Raw genomic sequence first — 19,121 nt, forward strand, 5'->3', positions numbered from 1 at the left:
CAGCGCCCAGGCCCAGAGTTCAGGCCCCACGACCGGAGCCCAAAAAAAATAAAACATTAAAAAAAAAAAACTATTTGTACCTTATCTCTTTTCTACAAGTAACATCATAGTTCTCATACTTACATTTGGGCTCCAATGCTTGGGACTAAAAGTAGAACAAGTGATCTTCCCTCAGGGGACACTTGGGGACTTGTTACCCAGTGAGGGGGGGAGAGAAAGAAAGAGGGGGGAGAGGGAGAGAGAAGGGGAGAGGGAGAGAGAGGGGGGAGGGAAGGAGGGAGAGAGGAGGGAGGGAGAGGGACAGAGAGGGGGAGAGGGAAAAGGAGAGAGAGGGAGAAAGAGGGAGAGGGGGGAGAGGGGGAGAGAGAGAGGGAGAGGGAGAGAGCACGCAGAACTTGTTTTCCCAAGCTGCTTCCTTGGTTCTGAGCAGCAGGGGCCAGGAGAGGGCTGACCTCTCTCTGGGGGCAGGATGCAGACACTGCAGCACAGCAGATCGATGTTGCTCTCTGGTGAAGATGCCTGATCACTCCGGCTTATCTGTATTCAAGGAAATGAGAGCTGAGAACCCCACGCCTCTAAAACCTCCAGCTCTCTGCTCCAGAGCGCCCAGAGCTGGAGGAGCAGCAGCAGACAGACAAGAAGAGCTGGTGGGTTTTCTGTGGGGTGCCATCACCCCAGACATTCCAAGACTAGGTCCTGGTCCTCTGGGATGGACAGCTAGGTATCCTAGGGCAAGTCCTCCCCCTGATCTGGGGAGGGTACGGAGTGATGGGAATGCCATGTGGTTAGGTGCTTGTTCTGTGCCAGGTATGGCAGCCATGTTGTCCTGAATGCTGAAAACTTCTTATCTTATTTGTTCCTCTTAAACCTTTAAGGAAGGAGCTATTATGAACATCCTCATTTTACAGATGCAGAAACATAAGCATAAATGAAACTGCACATGAACACAGAGATTGTTAAGAATCCCTGGGCTTTGTGTGTGTGTATGTGTGTGTGTGTGTGTGTGTGTGTGTTCATGCATACATACATGTATGTGTTTGTGTGTGTGTGTGTGTGTGTGTTTTGGTTGGCCGTGGGGCTTGAACTCTGGGCCTGGGCGCTCAAGGCGAGCCACAGCACCACTTCCGGTTTTCTGGTGGTTTATTGGAGATAGGAGTCTCACGGTCTCTCCTGCCCGGGCTGGCTTTGAACCTCGATCCTCAGATCTCAGCCTCCTGAGTAGCTAGGATTACAGGCGTGAGCCACCAGCGCCCGCTGTGTGTGTGTTTGTACATGCACACACATGCACCAATACTGAAGTTTGAACTCAGGGCCTGGATGCTGTTCCTTAGCTTTTTCACTTAAGGTAGTGCTTTACCACTTGAGCCTTTCCTCTGCTTCTGGATTTTTGGTGGTTTATTGGTGATAACAGTCTCACAGATTTTTCTGTGCATGTTGGCTTTGAACTTTGATCCTCAGATCTCAGCCTCCTTACTAGCTAGAATGACAGGCATAAGCCACTGGCTGGGGGCTCTGCTCTTACTACAACACCATTTAGTGTTCCAGGCCCCTTCCTCTCTGAAGACTGTGGCTTTCTCTCTGGAGATGGTAGGCCAGGCCTGAAGAGAAGCAAGGAGGGAGGGAGGCGGCCCAAAGAGTACATTCAAATCAAACATGGGCAGCCTTGGGCAGCAATCAATTTCATACCCAGATAGCTCCTAAGCTGCAGTGGAGCCACCACACTGTGAAAGAAACTCTATAGTGCTCTGAGCTCCACTTCCTGGCTCCCACATCCACAGAAAGGCCTGCTTCAGTCCTGCCCTGCCTCCTCCCACCCAACAGCTAGGCTTGGTCCTCCACTTCACACCACTCCCTGCTTCCCAACATGTACTGGCTTCCGTCCCACAGATGAGAGCCAACTCTAGGACAAGGTCTCCTGATGGCTTCGATGAGCGCTGAAGAGCCCTACAGATGCCCAGGAGCCTTTGGCAAAGCCCAGGTTCTATTTTTAGGATGAGCTCAACTCGGCCCTCCTTGCCAGGATGCCTGCCTTCTCTGCCTCCATCCAAGCCCGGCAGGCCTGTGAATGGTGGGCTAGACAAGCCCAGGCCAGCCGGCCTGAGAACCGCCCCTGCAGGGACGGAGGGAGGAGGGGCCTCCTGAATGTGCATACACATAGGCCTGGACACAAGCCAGCCAGGAGCCTAAGGCCGGCATGGGCAGCTAAAACAGGGTGGAGTTTTCCCCTAAATCTCTAACCTGCTGGCCCTGGCTTCCCAGCCACCCTGATTTTCTTTTTTTCTTTTTGCCAGTCCTGGGGCTTGAACTCAGATTCTGAGCACTGTTCCTGAGCTTCTTTTGCTCAAGGCTAGCACTCTAGCTCTTGAGCCACAGCGCCACTTCCAGCCTTTTCTGTTTATATGGTACTGAGGAATCAAACCCAGGGCTTCAGGCATGCCAGGAAAACACTCTACCACTCAGCCACAGTCTCCACCCCATACCCTGACTTTCTGTGTCCATCTAGTAGGTCAATTATCTGCCTCTGTGAGACTTTATTGTCTTGGTGCTGGGTGAAAAGATGGTCGAGACATGACTGCTAGACTCAGGACTGGTGTCCTAATCCTCCTCCTCTTTCTCAGTGGTGGACAGATCCATCCGCCAATGGCTGAGGCCACACCTCACACCTGACCCATCAGCAAACCTGTCCCTTTGCTTCTGTCAGAATATCTCCAGAATCCAGCCACTTTTTACCCCTGCTACCCTGCTGCTGGCCACCCTCATGACTCCCCTACAGCGTGGCCCAGCAGGGCTCCGGGCTGTGTCAATCCTCAGCCCTGCAATCATCCTCTCCCGGGGAATCAGGGGAAGGTGAGGCTTACCCCGCCCAGCTACCATGTGTTCCTGCCCCGTCACCTGTGCCCAGCTGTCCCCCTTCTGGTGCCATCTTCTCTTGGGTCACCTCTACTCCTCTCTTACCTCCTCAGAACTTCACTCAGACAGTGGCTGCTCAGAAGGCCTACCCCCATTCCACTGAACATTGAGTACTCCCACAATCCCTAGTTTTCAAAACAGGAAGAGGATAGTGTGTGTTTGGTTTTTGTTGTCTTCTCCTCCCTTAACACTATGCTTCATGAAGGCTGGATTTTTTTTGGGCGGGGGGACTTCAGTCTTGGGGCTTGAACTCGATCTGGGCACTGTCCCTCGGCTCTTCAGCTCAAGGCTAGTGCTCTACCACTTGAGTCACAGTGCCACTTCTGGCTTTTTCTGCTTATGTGGTGCTGAGGAATCAAACCTAAGGCCTCATGCATGCAAGGCAAGCACTCTACCACTGAGCCACCTCGTCTGGTGGTTTTTATTGGAGATGAGAACTCATGGACTTTCCTGCTCTGGCTGTTTTTGTTTTTTTTTTTCTGCTTTGTGGTGCTGAGGAATCGAACCCAGGGCCTCATGCATGCAAGGCAAGCGCTCTACCACTGAGCCACCTTCCCAGCCCCTCTGGCTGGTTTTGAACCATGATTCTCAGACCGAGATCCTCAGATCTCAGCCTCCTTAGTAGCTAGGATTACAGGTGTGAGCCAGATTTTATCTGTTTTATCTACTGTCTTAAGCACCTGCCAGGCCCACAGAGATGGCTATTGAGTGAGTGGATAGCTTGTAGGATGACAGATTAGTAAAAAGCAAAACAAAATTAAAAACCCCTATCCCTGTCCCAGGTCTGTCATTTCTTTCCTGTCATTTCTTGCCTGTTCCCCACCCAGCCACAGTGATTTTTTTTTTCAAAAAAATTTTTTTTAGTACAGGCTGAGGATGGGGCTCTGGGTACAGCACACTTGCCAAGCATGCAGGAGGCCCTGGGATCTCTCCCCCAGTGCAAGAACAAAGCAAAAGCACAATCCCCAAACACCACATGTGCTGTGTCCTTCCAGTCTTAGAGTGGGCATCACTGCCTCCGATCAGGCAGACCCTCTACTCCCACATCACCTTTCTCCATGCTAGTCTCTCTTTCACCTAAACAATGAGCTCAAGAGAGGGAGGATCTGTCTCACTCAGCAGGTAAACTGGTTATAGGAAGGGATGAGTTTGATCCTGGCTACACCATGGGGATGTAAGCCCTCTGGGCCTCAGTTTCCTCATCTGTAAAATGAGGACAATAATAGATCTTACAGAATTGGGGAAAGGACCACTCTGAGCTTGGATCTAGTCATGATAGCCATTACCCTCCTTCATTGTTGCACCCCAGTGTCTCCTGTAGTACCCCTTTAGTACCTGCTAGATAGATGAATGAATGAGTATGGAGACAGAGGGATGGAGAAATGTCATGAGAACTCAGAAGAAGATCCTGACCAGATACATTTCTGTCTTGTTGAGTTTCTAGAGGATTTGGAGACAGGCATTATGCAAATTCTTGCCAAGTCTAAGTCCTGGTGCTTGAAGTGATTATTATCAGCAAACCTGGGGATTGGTTTGGAAGGGGTTAAGTGGAGACCCTGCCTCCCACACAGGAGCCAATCACGGCTGTAGGGGGCGGAGCCAGGCTCCCGCTAGGAAAGAGAGCTGAAGCTGTTGGCCAGATGCTGCCTGGATGTGGGACCGAGAGCTGCTGCTGGCCTGGCTTGGGGTTGTGGGACTGGGAGTTGGTGCTGAAGTCCTGCCTGCTACACCGTGACAGCTGCAAGCCCGAGGGTGCGGGGCAGCTGCGGAGCCAGAGAGGGGCTGCATACAGTGCCTGGGCAAGTGGAGGCAGCAGACTCGAACAGGATCAGGACCGAGTCCTCTTGGTCCCCCCAGGCAGGGGATCCTGGCTGCATCCAGTCCCTGGCTTCCACTGGCTCCGATGGTTCATATCGGTGCAGGGTCGTCTAATTTTAGCTCCAGCCTCAGGAGCATCTGCCAGCGGTTGCAGGGGTAGCCAGGGCTGCTTAGAGGCTGATGGACAGGGGGAAGAGTCGGAGAAACCAGCCCTGCTTCTTCCAGCTCTGGCCAAGCTGCCCTCTGTGGGAGCACTGACCCATCCTCCACAGCCTGGCAGACAGCTTTCCTCTCCATCAAGGGCAAGGTCAGGCTGTGTAGCTAGGAAGGTAGAGGGACACAGCCTTGAAGTCTGGACAAGGGTTGCATCTTCCTGAGCAGTGCTCTGGGCAGGGACAGGGTTGGGAGGACGAAGGCTGGTTGGTTGTCCAAAGATAGAAGTGAGGAAGAAGAGTCCTGAGCATAAGGAAGCAAGTCTAGAACTCTGGGTCCTCAGTAGCTTCCCATGGGTGGCCTGAGACTCCCTGTTTGGCCTTAGGCAAGGATCCTGCCCTTGTGAGCCTCAATCATTTGTCTGTACAATGAGTGCACAGGGCTAGAAGGCCGATCCCAGCTCTGGACCCCGCTCCTCCTGCCTCACCCTGGCTGTGAATGACCATATGCAGTTGAGAAAGAAGGCACGCTGGCTGGCACTGTCAGCCTCCTGGCTCCTGCTTGTCCTCCTGGGAGGTACCCCCCTTCTCCGCTTGGCAGTGCCCCCCAAGCCTCAGCCAGGCCCCCCCCAAGGCTGGCCCCGCTGGCTGGATGCCGCACTCCTGAAGAGTTTCTCCCAGCCTGAAGAGCTCCCCGAAGATGCCGTCTCTCAGCCTCCTTCAACCCTCCGTGGGGGCAGTTGCAACTGGGGGACCTGCTTTGACACCTCCAAGTGCAGGAGCGATGGCCTGAAGGTCTTCGTGTACCCAGCAGCTGGCCCCATCTCCAAGGTGCATGGCCAGATCCTGGCCTCTCTGGAAGGCTCCCACTTCCACACACACAGCCCTACAGAGGCCTGCCTCCTCGTCTTCCTCCTCCTGGGCAAGGATGTCCTGGCCCCACTGAGCAGCCTACAACCTCCGCACTGGAACAGGGGCCAGAACCACCTGGTTCTCAGTCCGTACCTAGCCCCCTGCCCCTGCGCCTCTTGGCTGGGACGGGCAATGGTGGCAGAGGCCAGCCCGATGGTGGACACCTTCAGGCTGGGCTTCGACGTGGCACTCCCGCTTCTCCCTGAAGCTCACCCATTTCGAGGTGGGAATCCTGGCCAGCTGCGGCAGTACAGCCCCCACCCCAGGGAAGCCCTGCTAGCCCTGGCAGAAGAGAGAGGCAGATGGCGCATGGCTGGTATCAACACCTCTGACTGCCCCTGGGATGGGCACTGTGAGTGGGACCTTGGACCTGATCTGTAAGTGAATCTTCCCTTGGTGTGTGTGTGGGGGGGGGGGGGGGGCTGCTGCATAGGAGGGGAGAGGGACAGAGATGAATGGCAGGACTAAGATGGAGAACTAGCTAATCCTTAGGTCTTACCTGTAGCAGGAGGGAGTCAACTTAAGACAGCAGAAAGCACTTCCACTAAGACGATGATTCACCCCAAGGAATATCTAAGGCAGATTGTGAATTATCCTTCAGAGAACTTTAAAAGCAACACATGACTCACACTCCTATTTATTCCCTTTTGATCACTGTACTCCTTCCTATTATTTTTATGTAACATAGACTTATATGGTGCTAAGCACTTTTTTGTGTGTGTGATCAGGGAGATTGAACTCGCGGCCTCTGGCTTGCAAACACCACCACCTGAGTCCCGCCCTAGTTCCTTTTGCCTTTAGTTTGTTTTAAAGATAAGGTCTGGGGCTTTTTGCCAAATCTTGGCCTCAGAAAACAATCCTTCTATCTCCACCTCTGTGGAGAGTAGCTGGCGTGTGCCTCAGCTCCCAGACTTCAAACACTTTGATAGACACTTTAGACACTTTGAAATCCATCTATTGCTATCTTTTATATGGTTGTATACCAGACACTAAAGCTAAGAGAGATTAAGGAGCTCATCTGTGGCCACACAGCCAGAGCAAATATAACCAGTACTTTAATCTATAGTTAAAACACTCATGCTTCAAGTTTTGAGTTGCAATTCATGACCAACCCTGTCCAGTACTTCAGAGAGGCCAAGGAAGTTCAGAATAGTCCTAGCTGGAAGCTGCTCCTGTGTCTAACTTTGCACATTAAGTGCTCAAGGAATCAGACTTTGGTGATAGCAAGCATAACTTGCATCCAATCTAAAGGACTTCCTGCTAGCGAGAGCAACTGAATGTAGGTTAGGGAAGATGGCATACTGATGTTGAAGCTTTGCTCCCTCTGAGCTAGCTAGGGTGTACACCTCTGTGATAAAACAGCTAGCCCCCCAAGCTCCTCAGCAACACTATAGCTGCATGCCTCCTGGAGGCTGGCAGAGGTCCCCTCTCCATCCATCCTCCTGCATACCTGAGGAGGAAACTCCCTAGGAGGCCTCCCCTGCTTCCTCACCCCCTCTCAGCCTATGCTTCATTAGAACAACATGGCTATTCTGAGCTCCACTCCCTCCCGGGAATTCCTCATATGGCCAAGCTCCAATTTTGCCTCTGCCTGGGGATCCTGGGGCTTCTCTCTCAGAAGGCTTCTGTGGGAAAGGACGCCGCCCCCCCCCCCCCCCCGCCCCGCAAGGCCAGGGTGGGGCTGGGGTTAAGAAGTGAAGCCCTGGGGCTGAGAAGGTGGCTCAGTGGTAGAGTGTTTGCCCTGCATGCATGAAGCCCTGGGTTCGATTCCTCAGCACCACATACACAGAAAAAGCTGGAAGTGGCGCTGTGGCTCATGTGGTGGAGTGCTAGCCCTGAGCAAAAGAAGCTCAGCGACAGTGCCCAGGCCCTGAGTTCAAGCCCCAGGACTGGTGAAAAAAAAGTCAAGTCCTGTCATTTTGTTCAGCAGGGATCTGTTCCTAGTGTCCTGGGCCACAGTTGAAGGACCCAGATGACAGAAGACCAGTTCTGGTGACAAGATTCTCTAGTCACTCTGTCTTCCCTCCCTTTTCTTTCTTTCCTCTTATAGGGGTTTGAGCTCAAGGCCTTGTGCTTGCTTGGTTTGCTTGATAGGCTGGTGCTCTACCATTTGAGCCATGCCTTCAATCCTGCTTTTTGCTCATTAATTGAAGATGGACTCTCTCAACTTTTCTGTCCAGGCTAACACTGAACTGAGATCCTCCAGACCTTAGCCTCCTGAATAACTAGGATTACAGATGTGAGCCACCAGCACCTGGCTGGGTTTTTGTTGTTGTTCTTGTTTGTTTTTGAGTCAGGGTCTCACTGACAGGGTCTCACAGGCTCCTTCTGCCTCCTGAGTGCTGGGATTGCAGGTGTGTGCCATCACACCTGGCATTTCTGATTTGGGCCCTCAGCTGTGTTCTTGCTGGAGGAAAGTTTGAGTGGATGTTGATTACTACGAGGTAGAATTGATCACTGGTAAATGAGAAAACAGTTTCAGTCTGAACTGCTCTGAGAAATGTGCAAGTTTGGGAGCTTACAAAGTCACTGACCATTTACTGATAGGTCTAAAATGGACCAGAATTTGCCATGAAGTCTAAAGGTTTTCATCTTTGGTCTCTGCCTACCTGCAGGTAACCAGACCTGTCACTTCCCAGGGTAGCCTGGGCCTCAGTTGCTCAGGATGAGTCAGAAGAATGAATGCAGAGGGTCAAAGTGAGAAAGGGAGGCTGACAGTCCTAGGGCCAATCCCCAGAAAGTGGCCTGAATAAACAAGCCCTGGCCAGAGAAAGGCACAATTCACAGTCTCTGCCCTGTCCCACATTGGCTTAGCTGGCAGGAGAGGGGGTGGGGAGGGCTGCTGGCATTGGAGAGGTTTGGGCAGGGTCAGGCACTGTGCTGGCACTTCACCTGCCCTACACCCTTCAAGCGAGGCAGTTAGTCCCAATTCAGGGCATAGGAAACTGAGGCTCAGAGGCTCAGAGAGGTGGTCTGAAGGTGCTGAGAGCCTTTGGTGACAAGGATCTCTCCTCCCTCCCCCTCCCGCCCAGCCCCTTCTGACCAGCCGCTTGAAAGCAGTGGAGTTGGGATTAAAGCCTGGACGTCTGGCTCCGAAGCTTCTGTTTTTCCACCTTGGCTGAATAGCCTTCTGTTGCTTTGGAATAAGGGCCCACCCAATGAAATTGTTTCTTTATTTATTTTTATGAATAGGTAATTCATTCACAGGGTACAGAATTCCAAAGGTACGAAAGTGTACACAGTAAAAAGTCTCCTTCCCACCCCTGACACCCGACCACCCAGTTTTCCTTCCTGGGCCCAAACACTATTTTGTTTCATGTGTGTCTCCTCTGAGAAGCTGTGTGTGTGCAAGCAGAAAGTATGTAGGTCTCACACACACACACACACACACACACACACACACATAGCAGGTACTGTGTCTAGAGGCAAGGGTCCTGAGGTGATGGAGGGAATGCTGAGGTGATGGAGGGGTCCTGAGGTGATGGAGGAGGTCCTGGGGTTGATCTCATAGCTTCCTCCATGAGGAGCCTGGTGAATACCTGAGCATCGGAAGAGAAAGAAGGCTGGGGTCCCCTGGAGAGCCCTAAACAGCACCTAGAAGTATTTCAAATGACTGGAGTCTGGAGTTGGCACATCTCAATCCTAGCTCTGCCCCAATCTTCTCTAGGACTCAGTCTCCCCATTTGTTCAGTGGGTGTTTGTCCGGAGGCTGTCCCAGGTCTGCTTCTGGAAGAGCAGAGCTGGGAAGCCGGGGAGCCCAAGGTCCTCTCTGCCCAGCGGGGTCATGCGCACCGGTTCCCTGGGTGGGCAATTGGGCCCCTCCCTCACAGGCTGGGATGGAGCTGGGGATGGGGGCGGGGTGGGAGAGAAACAGAGGAGGCCTGTCCTCAGGCTGAGGGGGCCTCTGGCAACAGGTTCCTGTGTGGTTCCAGGCCAGAAGCCCAGCCTAGCTCATGACAGAGAGGCCTTTCATGGGCCCTGAGTCTTGGGGCGGGGCAGGCTGGATTGTGGGAGCCACTCAGGTGGAGCAGTGCCTGAGAGTCTGCGTGTGGCAGAGTGGAAGTGGAAGAAATCTGGGAAACACCAGGCCCCTTCCAGTTTGCAGATGAGGAAACCGAGGCCCAGTGAAGGGCCAAGGAGGTGTCTAAAGCTGCCAAGGGCAGAGAGGGAGCTAGAACCCAGGGTTCCTGTCTCCAGTGTGTCAGCACATGGCTGCTGTTGAGCTCAGAGAACACTCCATGGTGGGTGAACAAGAGTGCTGGGGGCCACTGAGGCAGCTGGGCTGGGTGAGGGGCAGTTACCCCAGACTCATGAATATGGGGACCCCTCTTGTGCCTCCTTAGGAACAATCCTGGAGAAACGCTGCCCAATGCCACTTTCTGTCTCATCCCTGGCCACCGACCTGAAGCCTCACACTTCCTCCAAGCTCTGCAGGTATGAGCCAGCTTGCGCACCCCATTCCTCAGTCTCCCCAGCAGGGGCACTGGCCCCTGGAGCAGCCCTTACCTGTCTAGTTCTTTACGCTGGGGCTCAGCTTGCCTGTGGCCCTGTTCACACCTCCTGTAGAACAACACTCTGTCCCTGCTCCCCCACCTCTAAAAGAAGCATTTTTCTTCCTCTCTGCCCCTTTGCTTCTAATAGCAACAGCTGCTGCCTTGTACACCATGCCGGAGGGGGGCTGAGTGTGCGCAGGGTGGGAATGGGCCCCCTGCTGACTGCCCTGTCCTCCAGGCTGGCTGCATCCCCGTGCTCTTCAGCCCTCGCTGGAAGCTGCCCTTCTCGGAGGTCATTGACTGGACCAAGGCAGCCATTGTAGCTGATGAACGGCTCCCACTTCAGGTAGCTCAGGACCTTGCCTATGGGGTGGAAGAAACCCTTAGACTCCTGAGCTGCAGGCTGGTTAGTCCTCATATCTATTCCTCCACCCAATCTATGTATATTAACGAGTTTCCTCCAAGCTCCAAGCTTCTCTGAAGGGTTCCCAAGAAATTAGATGGAGATAGAGACTCCTGAGGGTATGAAGAACAAGTCCTGATCCTCTTTCTGCCTCCGTTTCCCCATGTGGAATATTAAACCATATGATCTCCACAGGGCCTAGCTCTAGTGACTGTTTATAAAACACCCAATTTAAGGGAAAGCTACAAAACAACCCCAAATCAGACTGTGGGACTTGGGATGAGAAAGCAAAAATGCACAGCAGACTCTGCTGTCTGATGAAAACTAATTTTCCCTGGCACTGAAAAACATGTGTGGCTCTGCCTGGCATCCTCTGGGGACAGAGAGTGGTACAGAGTTAATAAAAGCCATCATCTGGTCACCGAGCCTCCACATGAGCCCAGTACCTCGCGAGTGCCGTCTAATTTAATCCCTCCCTGCACCCTTGGGAGATACCGTTATTCCCCTTTCACAGATGTGGAAACAGCCTTGTACAGTAGCATAATTGCAGGTTATGAAGTGGCCTTTAAACACAGCTGGTGACCCCTGAACTCAGTTGCCACATTGGTTACAAGTGGTTACGAGTGGCCATCGGCTCTCTCACTTGAGATCTGTGGAAAGAGAACAAACATTTGGTTCTAGAACATCCAACCTCAGTTTCCCCCTTCCAGGGCCTGACAAAGTCCTGTCCTCTCTCTGTGCTGCAGGTCCTAGCCGCCCTGCAGGAGATGCCCGCTGAGCGGGTTCTTGCCTTACGGCAGCAGACACAGTTTCTATGGGACGCCTACTTCTCTTCAGTGGAGAAAGTCATTTACACGACTTTGGAGGTGAGGGGTCACCTGTTAGGGGCCTGGCGCAGACTCCTGCTTCCTCCCACTCCCCCCTTTCTTTCCTTTTCCTCCTGGACACCTCTTTCCAGTGTTGGGGTTCCTTCTTGGATGATGGTTCAGATTGGACTGTGAGATCGTGGGCATATTTCTCTGCAGTCTTGATCTGGTTTACACCTGTTGTGGCAAATTGATTCAAAGCATGTGCCAACTGTAGCTGAGGGCAGTGACTGCCTGGGGTGCTTGAGTAGGGAGAAAAAAAACCTCAGATTCTTCCAATTCTGTGTCCAGAATGGCGTGACCACTTAGCCAAGGCTGCCTGGAAGGGGGGAAGAAGGGGAGGTGTGGAGTCGATGGTGCAGACCCCTCTCAAGGACAGCCTCTCCTCTGCACTTCTCAACCTTTCTGCCCACCTTGGGGCCTTGGCATGGCAAAGCCTGAAGGAGGGTGCTGGGGTTGTGCCAGGTCCTCCTCCAGGCCCTGTCCTTTCACAGATTATTCAAGACCGGATTTTTGGTGCATCTGCTCACCCCGCACTGCTGTGGAACAGCCCTCCAGGGGCACTCCTGGCCCCGCCCACTTTTTCCATGAATCCCGGGGACTTCCCCTTCTACCACCTGCAACAGGGTATGTCCTGGGGAAAGGACAGCTTGAGGTCCCCTCAACTCTCCTTGGGTCTGTCCCTGCCCTGTCAGGATCCTGCCTGAGCCTATAACATCTCTACTGGATCTTGGGGTCCTCATTCAGTTCACTCTGAATGGAAGACCCCAAGACAGTTTGCTCTGTCTTCTTCCCTCCTAAAAGCCTGTGGTTTTTTTTTTCTCCAGGCTCCCATTCTGAGGAGAGATTCAGCGCTCTGATCTGGGTGGGAGCTCTTGGCCAGACCCCCCTGAAGCTTATCCACGCAGTGGCAGACTCCCAGTACTGTGCCCAGGTTTGTTCCCTTGACATCTGGATGGGGTCAGGGGCAAGAAACAGACCTGGGCCCTGGTAGACACCTAGGCCCCAAAGATGATCATATATTTTGTGGGGGAGATGTGGGAGGATTTCATGCTCCCTTCCTCTCCTCCTGGAGAGGATGGAGAAGTAAACATTCACTCACTCATTCCTTCATTCACTTACTCATTCATCAGTGATTTTTCTGAGCCAAGCCCTTGGATCAATGCTGAGGATGCAAAGAAAAAGGGAGAGAGGATTCTGCCCAGAATTTGGGTTCCCCCAGCATTTGCTGGCACGCAGGCTGTCAAATCTGGCTTCTAGGAAAGTCAGAGGGAAGGAAGCTCGACTAGAGCCCAGGAGGAACCGCTCCAGAGGGACAAAGCCAGTGGAGAATGTAAACCTTAGAGAGGATGCAGCTGAGCATGGGGTCAAAGTCAAGGGTAGGGACCACCACAACGGCACCAAAATGCTTGCCTGCCAGAAGGCCAGAGGCAGGGGCAGGGCATCAAGAAAAGGACCTTGGATCCTGAGCACAAACATAGGAGAGGGCATGCTTCTGGCCCCTGCTGTTTCCACTCTGAGAAAGGCCCTTCCTGGGCTCTCCTCTGCCCCAGACCCAGGTCTCATTGATTCCCTCCACTTTCTTCCTAGATTGTGGTTCTTTGGAGCAGTGAGAGGCCACTCCCGCCCAGGTGGCCGGAGTCAGCCGTGCCCTTGACAGTCATTGAGGGGCGCAGGAAGGTGAGGAAGGGGTGGGGCACGTAAGGGATGGGCTTGTGGGGGTGATTTAGGAGAGCGCACACACGTGGAGTGTTCCACTCACTTGATCCTGAGCTGAGCTGCATTTCAAGGGGGGGGGGGGGGCGGTCCCTAAAGAAGTTGGATCATGGGCTCTGCTAAGGTCTACAATCTATGATTCTTTCTGCTCCTTGGTCCTGGTAGCTGGTGTTTCCAGAGCACTGGGGTTCCTGTGATAAGAGAGGCAGAGGAGAGCACGGATGTCCCAGAAGAAAGATGAGGAGAACCCTGGGATCCTGGGGGAGTCTGAACAAAGGGCAGGAAATTGGGCTGGAAAGGGGTGGTTTCTGGGATCCTGAGTGAGACGTTGCGCTGGCTGTGTACTTTGTGGTACATTCTTTCACCTCTACACTTGTTTTTTTGTTTATTTGTTGCTGCTGTTGTTTTTTGTCCATTCTGGGGCTTGAACTCTGAGCTTGGGCTCTGTCCCTCAGCTCCTCAGCTCAAAGCTAGTGCTCTACCACTTGAGCCACAGCGCCACTTCTGGTTTTCTGAGTGGTTTATCAGAGATAAGAGTCTCACAGACTTTCCTGCCCGGGCTGGCTTTGAACCACAATCCTCAGATCTCAGCCTCCTGAGTAGCTAGGATTATAGGCCTGAGCTACCAGCGCCCGGCTTTAGACTTGTTTTTGTTTTAATTTTTTTATTGTTATTATAAAAGGGTAACGGTTACATAAATAAGGTTAAGAGTACATTTCTTTTTGGACAGTGTCACCCCTTCCCTTGCTCTCTCCCTTGTTTTTTGTTTTTTTTTTGGGGGGGTCCGGTCATGGGGCCTGAACTTGGGGCCTGGGCGCTATCCCTCAGCTCTTCAGCTCAAGGCTAGCACGCTACCATTTGAGCTATAGCACCACTTCCAGCTTTTTTTTTTTCTGCTTATGTGGTGCTGAGGAATCGAACCCAGGGCCTCATACATGCAAGGCAAGCGCTCCACCACTGAGCCACTTTCCCAGCCCCCTCCCTTTTTTTTAAAATGAGGATGTTTGCCAGCCCCTTTTTAGGTTGATGCAAAGAGAACCCAAGATCTTAAAACTAAATAACCTCTGGGTACCAAGGGCTCAGGCCTGTAATCCTAGCTACTCAGGAGGCTGAGATCTGAGGATCACAGTTAGAAAGCCAGCCCAGGCAAGGAAGTCCATGAGACTCATCTCCAATTAACCAGCAAAGAGTTAAAAGTGGAGCTGTGGCTCAAGTGGTAAAGCACTAGCTTTGAGCAGAAAAAGCTAAAGGACAGTGCTCCAGCTCTAAGTTCAAGCCCCAGTACTAACAAAACAACTAACAACACCAGCTAAAACTGTGAACTGCTCCATTTGACCAAAGAGGAAATTGAAATCCAGAGATAAAATGAGCTCTTGGCAGCCTTGCCATACTCATAACCATTCCTGAAGGACTCCTACCTATTATTAACTCAGTCGTGTGACTGAGTTATCCTTACCCTCTCTTACTGCAGGCCAGTGATCGCTTCTTCCCATACAGAGCCATCAGCACCAATGCCATCCTCAGCCTTGACTCTTGCATCAGTCTCTCCACAAGTGAGGTGAGATCGAGGCTCCAGGGGAGCCCAGTGTGGTGAGGACTGAGTCTCCCCTTCAGATTCCCAGAGTTGGGAGGATCAGAGGTCCTAAGATCCACCCTCTAGCTTTGGAAACCACCATAGCTAGCCAGTGGGTCACCCCTGTAGAAACTCAGGAGAGGCATAACACCTAGAGCGGGAAATGTTACACTTGTGGTCAACTCCAGATCGTGGCTCCCATTCTTTCTCCCCTGAGCCCTGCTTCAGCTCGTTAGCCAGGCTAGCCTTGCTAAAGGAACAAAGATGTTCCTTATTAGTCAGGAAGTCCTTCATCGCAGCTCACTTGAATCCCTCTCCAGGTGGACTTTGCCTTCACCGTGTGGCAGAGCTTTCCAGAGCGGATGGTGGGCTTTCTGACATGGAACCACTTGTGGAATGAGGCCCAGGGTGTCTGGGGCTACACTGCTAAGATGACCAATGAATTCTCCATGGTTCTCACCACAGCTGCCTTCTACCATAGGTACAAATGCTGGCCCTAGTATAAGATCAGTGGGTGAGAGACTTTGAGCTTTGAGATCCAGGTTTAAGGCTCAGAGCTGCCATTTCCCAGTTCTGTGATTCTGACAAGTCTCCTCACTTCTGTTGAGTGTCAGTTTCCTCATCTGTAAAATGGGGTGTATTTGCCTCACATTGCTGTTATTGTTACCCAGTAAAGTCACAGGACAAACGTGTAGCTAGTGTTGTTTTAAGTAGAACCATTTATCAAACCGTGTTAGAGTTGGTGTTGGTGATGGGTTGACAAGAGAATGGTTCTGATGCTTTGTAAATGTGGGTTTTATGGTCTGGGGATCATTCCAGACCTATTGGAAGCTTCCTGAAGTCATCAGTTGTGCATAACGCATTAGGAGTGTTGGGTTGGGGCCTGGAGGATCTCTTTAAATGGGTTTAAAAATATTCATTCTCTGTAATCTGGAACCTGTTGTAGACTTATCTAGGAGCTCTCAGGGAATTTGCAGTAGAGTGAAGAATAACACTCGTGTTATGTGAGGCTTACTCTGGGCAACATGAGCCTAGTTAATCTACCGCATTTCCTAATGCTGTGCTTGAAGTGGCCACATCCCATGGCTTTAAAACCTGGTCTGTATCAGAATTTAGACCCTGGCAATCAGGTTTTGTGCCTCCAGGAGATGAGAGAGGGAGAATGAGAGTGGGGGGGGGGGCTGGGGAGAGGCACAGCATTGCCTGAGGACAAACTAGGGAACAAATGAGCACTACTGACACCTGAGACGGGTCTTTCTGAGAGTCACCAGGGGGCTGAGCAGCAGGGCTTTCAAATAAGTGGTGAGGATGGGGGTCAGAGGGAGAGACTTTAGCAGGGAGAAAGGTGTGCACAAGGCTGCAGCCTCTCCCTGTCCTCCTCTCCCCACTTACCCAGATATTACCACACTCTCTTCACCCACTCCATGCCCAAGGCTCTGAGAACCCTGGCAGATGAGGCACCCAGCTGTGCAGACGTACTGATGAACTTCCTAGCAGCAGCCGTCACCAAGCTGCCCCCCATCAAGGTGCCCTATGTCAGGAGGCACCCGGACACTCCACTGGTGAGCGCTGGGGGGAGTGGGTGGGCACTGGGAGAGCACCCTCTGGGGGAGGGAGGGAGGGAGGGCTTCCATGTCTAATGCCAGTCCTTGCTGAGGGGGTGGGGTGGGAGCTCATCTATGTATTTACTCCTCACCTCTTAGGCTCCCGCGGGTCCCGGGACTGGGCAGGAGCCGCAGCTCCTGGCTGGTGACTGCATCAACCAGGTGGTGGCAGAGCTCGGCCACATGCCCCTGGTGTCCTCGCGCCTGCGTCTGGACCCCGTGCTGTTCAAGGACCCCGTGTCAGTGCAGCGCAAGAAGTACCGCAGCCTGGAGAAGCCCTAGGGAGCCGCCCCGGGCCCCAGCAGCCTCAAGACGCCTGCCTGCCCGACAGCCAATCCTGACAGTCCGTGGGCCAAGCGTCCGCTCCCGATCAGCCAATCAGGGCCGAGATTTCCCGGGGGCGAGGCCGGCAGTGCGGGTGGCTGGGTGCTCCCCGCGGCTGTGCCTCCGCCCGAGCGGACCCCTCTCATCCCTTCTTCGCCCACCCTCCACCCCCTGCCCCCGAGCTGCTTGCTTCTACTTGTCTTTCAGGTCCTCGCCTGAGCCTCACGTCCACCCCCGGGGGGTTCAGCCTCCTCGGTGCTGTCAGTACCCTCACGGGATTCATGGCTCCACTTAGGCGCCCGGGAGCGGGCTTTGGCCTCTTCTCTTGGGTCCGGAGGGAACACCGCAAATCTTTCGAGAATTGATAGGTGAACGACTGTGAGCCCCGGGTAGTGGCTCACTCCTATAATCCTAGCTACTCAGGGGAATGAGATTGGGGCTCAGAGCCAGCCGGGGCAGGAAAGTCCGAGAGATGCTCAACTTCCAGCAAAAAGCTAGACGTCGAAGTATGGCTTAAATGGTAGAGCACCAGCCTTGAGCGGAAAAAGCTAAGGAACAGCGCCTAGGCCCTGAGTTCAAGTCCCGGTACCGGCAGAGAGGCAGAGATCGAGCCTGAGGCTAACTGCAGGTGGATGTGGCCGCGCTGTGCCAGCGCGTGCCCACAGACCAAACCTGGACCTCTGTGCCCGGCCCCGGCTCCCCATCCCCGGTCCCTAGTTGCCAGGGCGGCGGCCATCTGCAGACGCCTGGGTTGTCAGGCTGTCCTCTCACCCCAGCAAGAGGCGGAGACGTTCAGGGAAGTCTGGAGTCTGGGAAGCCTGGGGGCTCAGGAGGCCCGCTGTCGACCCTGGGCGGGGGCCATGCTGGCCTGGGCGCCCCGCCGCGGCCTGCGCGACCCAGGCCGACCGCCAGAGGGCGCGTGCGCGCCCTCCTCCAAAGCCAGCCCCACGCGGGAGAGCAGCCGGCGCGTGGAGGGCCCGGGCAGGCGCCGCGCGGGGTGGTCAGAAGCCGTGGGAGGAATCCAAAAGAATAGCCGTTTGGGCCGGCACACTTGGCCATTTCCAGAGGGACAGGGCGGGAGGAGGGCCGTCCCCAGCGCCCTGTAGGGTGAGGGTGGGGAGGGGAGGGACGCTGGCTCTTTGGGGTTCCTCCACCTGGGACTGGAATTATCACTTCCGAAATAAAGCGCGCGACCTTGGCCCCCTCGCACTCAGGCCATAAATATCCCCAGAGCAGCTGCGCGGGGCGGAGAGGTGGCCGGGCGCGGGGGGCCGGGGCCGCTCTCGATGGGGGAGGGAAGTCCAGTCCGCATCCAGGGTGTCGGGTGTTTTCCTGCTTCGATGCCCGTGGAAACTCCCGTGACTGGGCCGCTGGCTGGAACATGGTGTCCCCAGAGGCCTCTCCGAGGCCTCACCCCCCTTCCTCCAGGCTGACCTGTGATCCCTGAAGGACTCGGGTGGCCTCTCTGGGGCCTGGCACAGGCGGGTGTCCAGGGTGGGCGTCCTTTGGCAGACAGGGGGCTGCCTGATGTTTGAGGTGCGCGCAGGGGGGACTGGAGTGTGAAGGAAGGGGGGAAGTGGTCTGGCCCAGGGTCAAGAGTAGTTGGGGGTGGGTGAAGAAGCGCACATCTGGGCCCAGGCAGCCTTCCAGGGGAGGGGAGGGCTCCCAAGTGCCAGGCCCTGCCGGGGGAAAGAGGCGCCTTTCCAATGCAGCTTGGGCACCCAGAAAGCTGAGCAGCCTTGGCATGGCTGTATCTGTGGGGAGGACCCTGCGGGGCTCAGAGGCTCAGACTGTACAACACGCAGCTCAGGGTAGGTTCCCTGTCTGTTCTGTTACTGGTCGGCCCAGGAGAATGAGACAGGAACCCCACACTAGCTGTGAAACTTCAGACAGGTGACTTGGCCTCTCCTTCCACTTTCTCATCCATAAAAATGGAGGACGGCAATGGCAATTCTCTCTCAAAGGTTGTAAGGACTTGACACATAGCAAAGCCTGACATCTAGCTTCCTGGGGCCAGGGTGTACAGAGAGCTGCAGCACTTGATTCTTCTGAGACTGGGGTAGAGTGCTCCACAAACACCAGGATCAGGATCACCCCTATACTTCCAGACCCATGCTACAGTGCTAATGTTACCCAGAGACCTTGAAGGACAACCCCTCCCCCCCCCCCCCACACACACCTAGACCACAGCCAATCCCAGTGACAGTGCTGTAAGGCACAAAAAAGCCATTTTATACATGGGAAGAAAGTGGCTCAAAGGGGGAGGTTTGATGACAAAAGACAATCCCAGCTCCTGAGATCATGAGTTCAAGGCCTGAGATACACACACCAAGTCACACACACACATACA

At 53.9% G+C, this 19,121-nt stretch overlaps 1 protein-coding gene across 1 annotated transcript; it reads left to right on the forward strand.

Annotated features, from left to right (window-relative positions):
• Positions 1–5,326: 5,326 nt before the first annotated feature.
• Extl1 (exostosin like glycosyltransferase 1) lies at positions 5,327–16,783 on the forward strand. The gene is made up of 11 exons (XM_042688677.1): positions 5,327–6,169; positions 10,136–10,226; positions 10,524–10,631; positions 11,435–11,554; positions 12,049–12,181; positions 12,382–12,488; positions 13,145–13,234; positions 14,742–14,828; positions 15,164–15,324; positions 16,240–16,405; positions 16,547–16,783. Exons 1-11 carry the CDS (start codon positions 5,388–5,390, stop codon positions 16,727–16,729), a joined length of 2,028 nt encoding a protein of 675 aa, XP_042544611.1. The 5' UTR covers positions 5,327–5,387; the 3' UTR covers positions 16,730–16,783.
• Positions 16,784–19,121: the final 2,338 nt, after the last annotated feature.

The sequence above is a fragment of the Dipodomys spectabilis genome, unplaced genomic scaffold, assembly GCF_019054845.1.
Source record: "Dipodomys spectabilis isolate Male_0828 unplaced genomic scaffold, ASM1905484v1 ptg000118l, whole genome shotgun sequence".
Lineage (NCBI taxonomy): Eukaryota > Metazoa > Chordata > Mammalia > Rodentia > Heteromyidae > Dipodomys > Dipodomys spectabilis.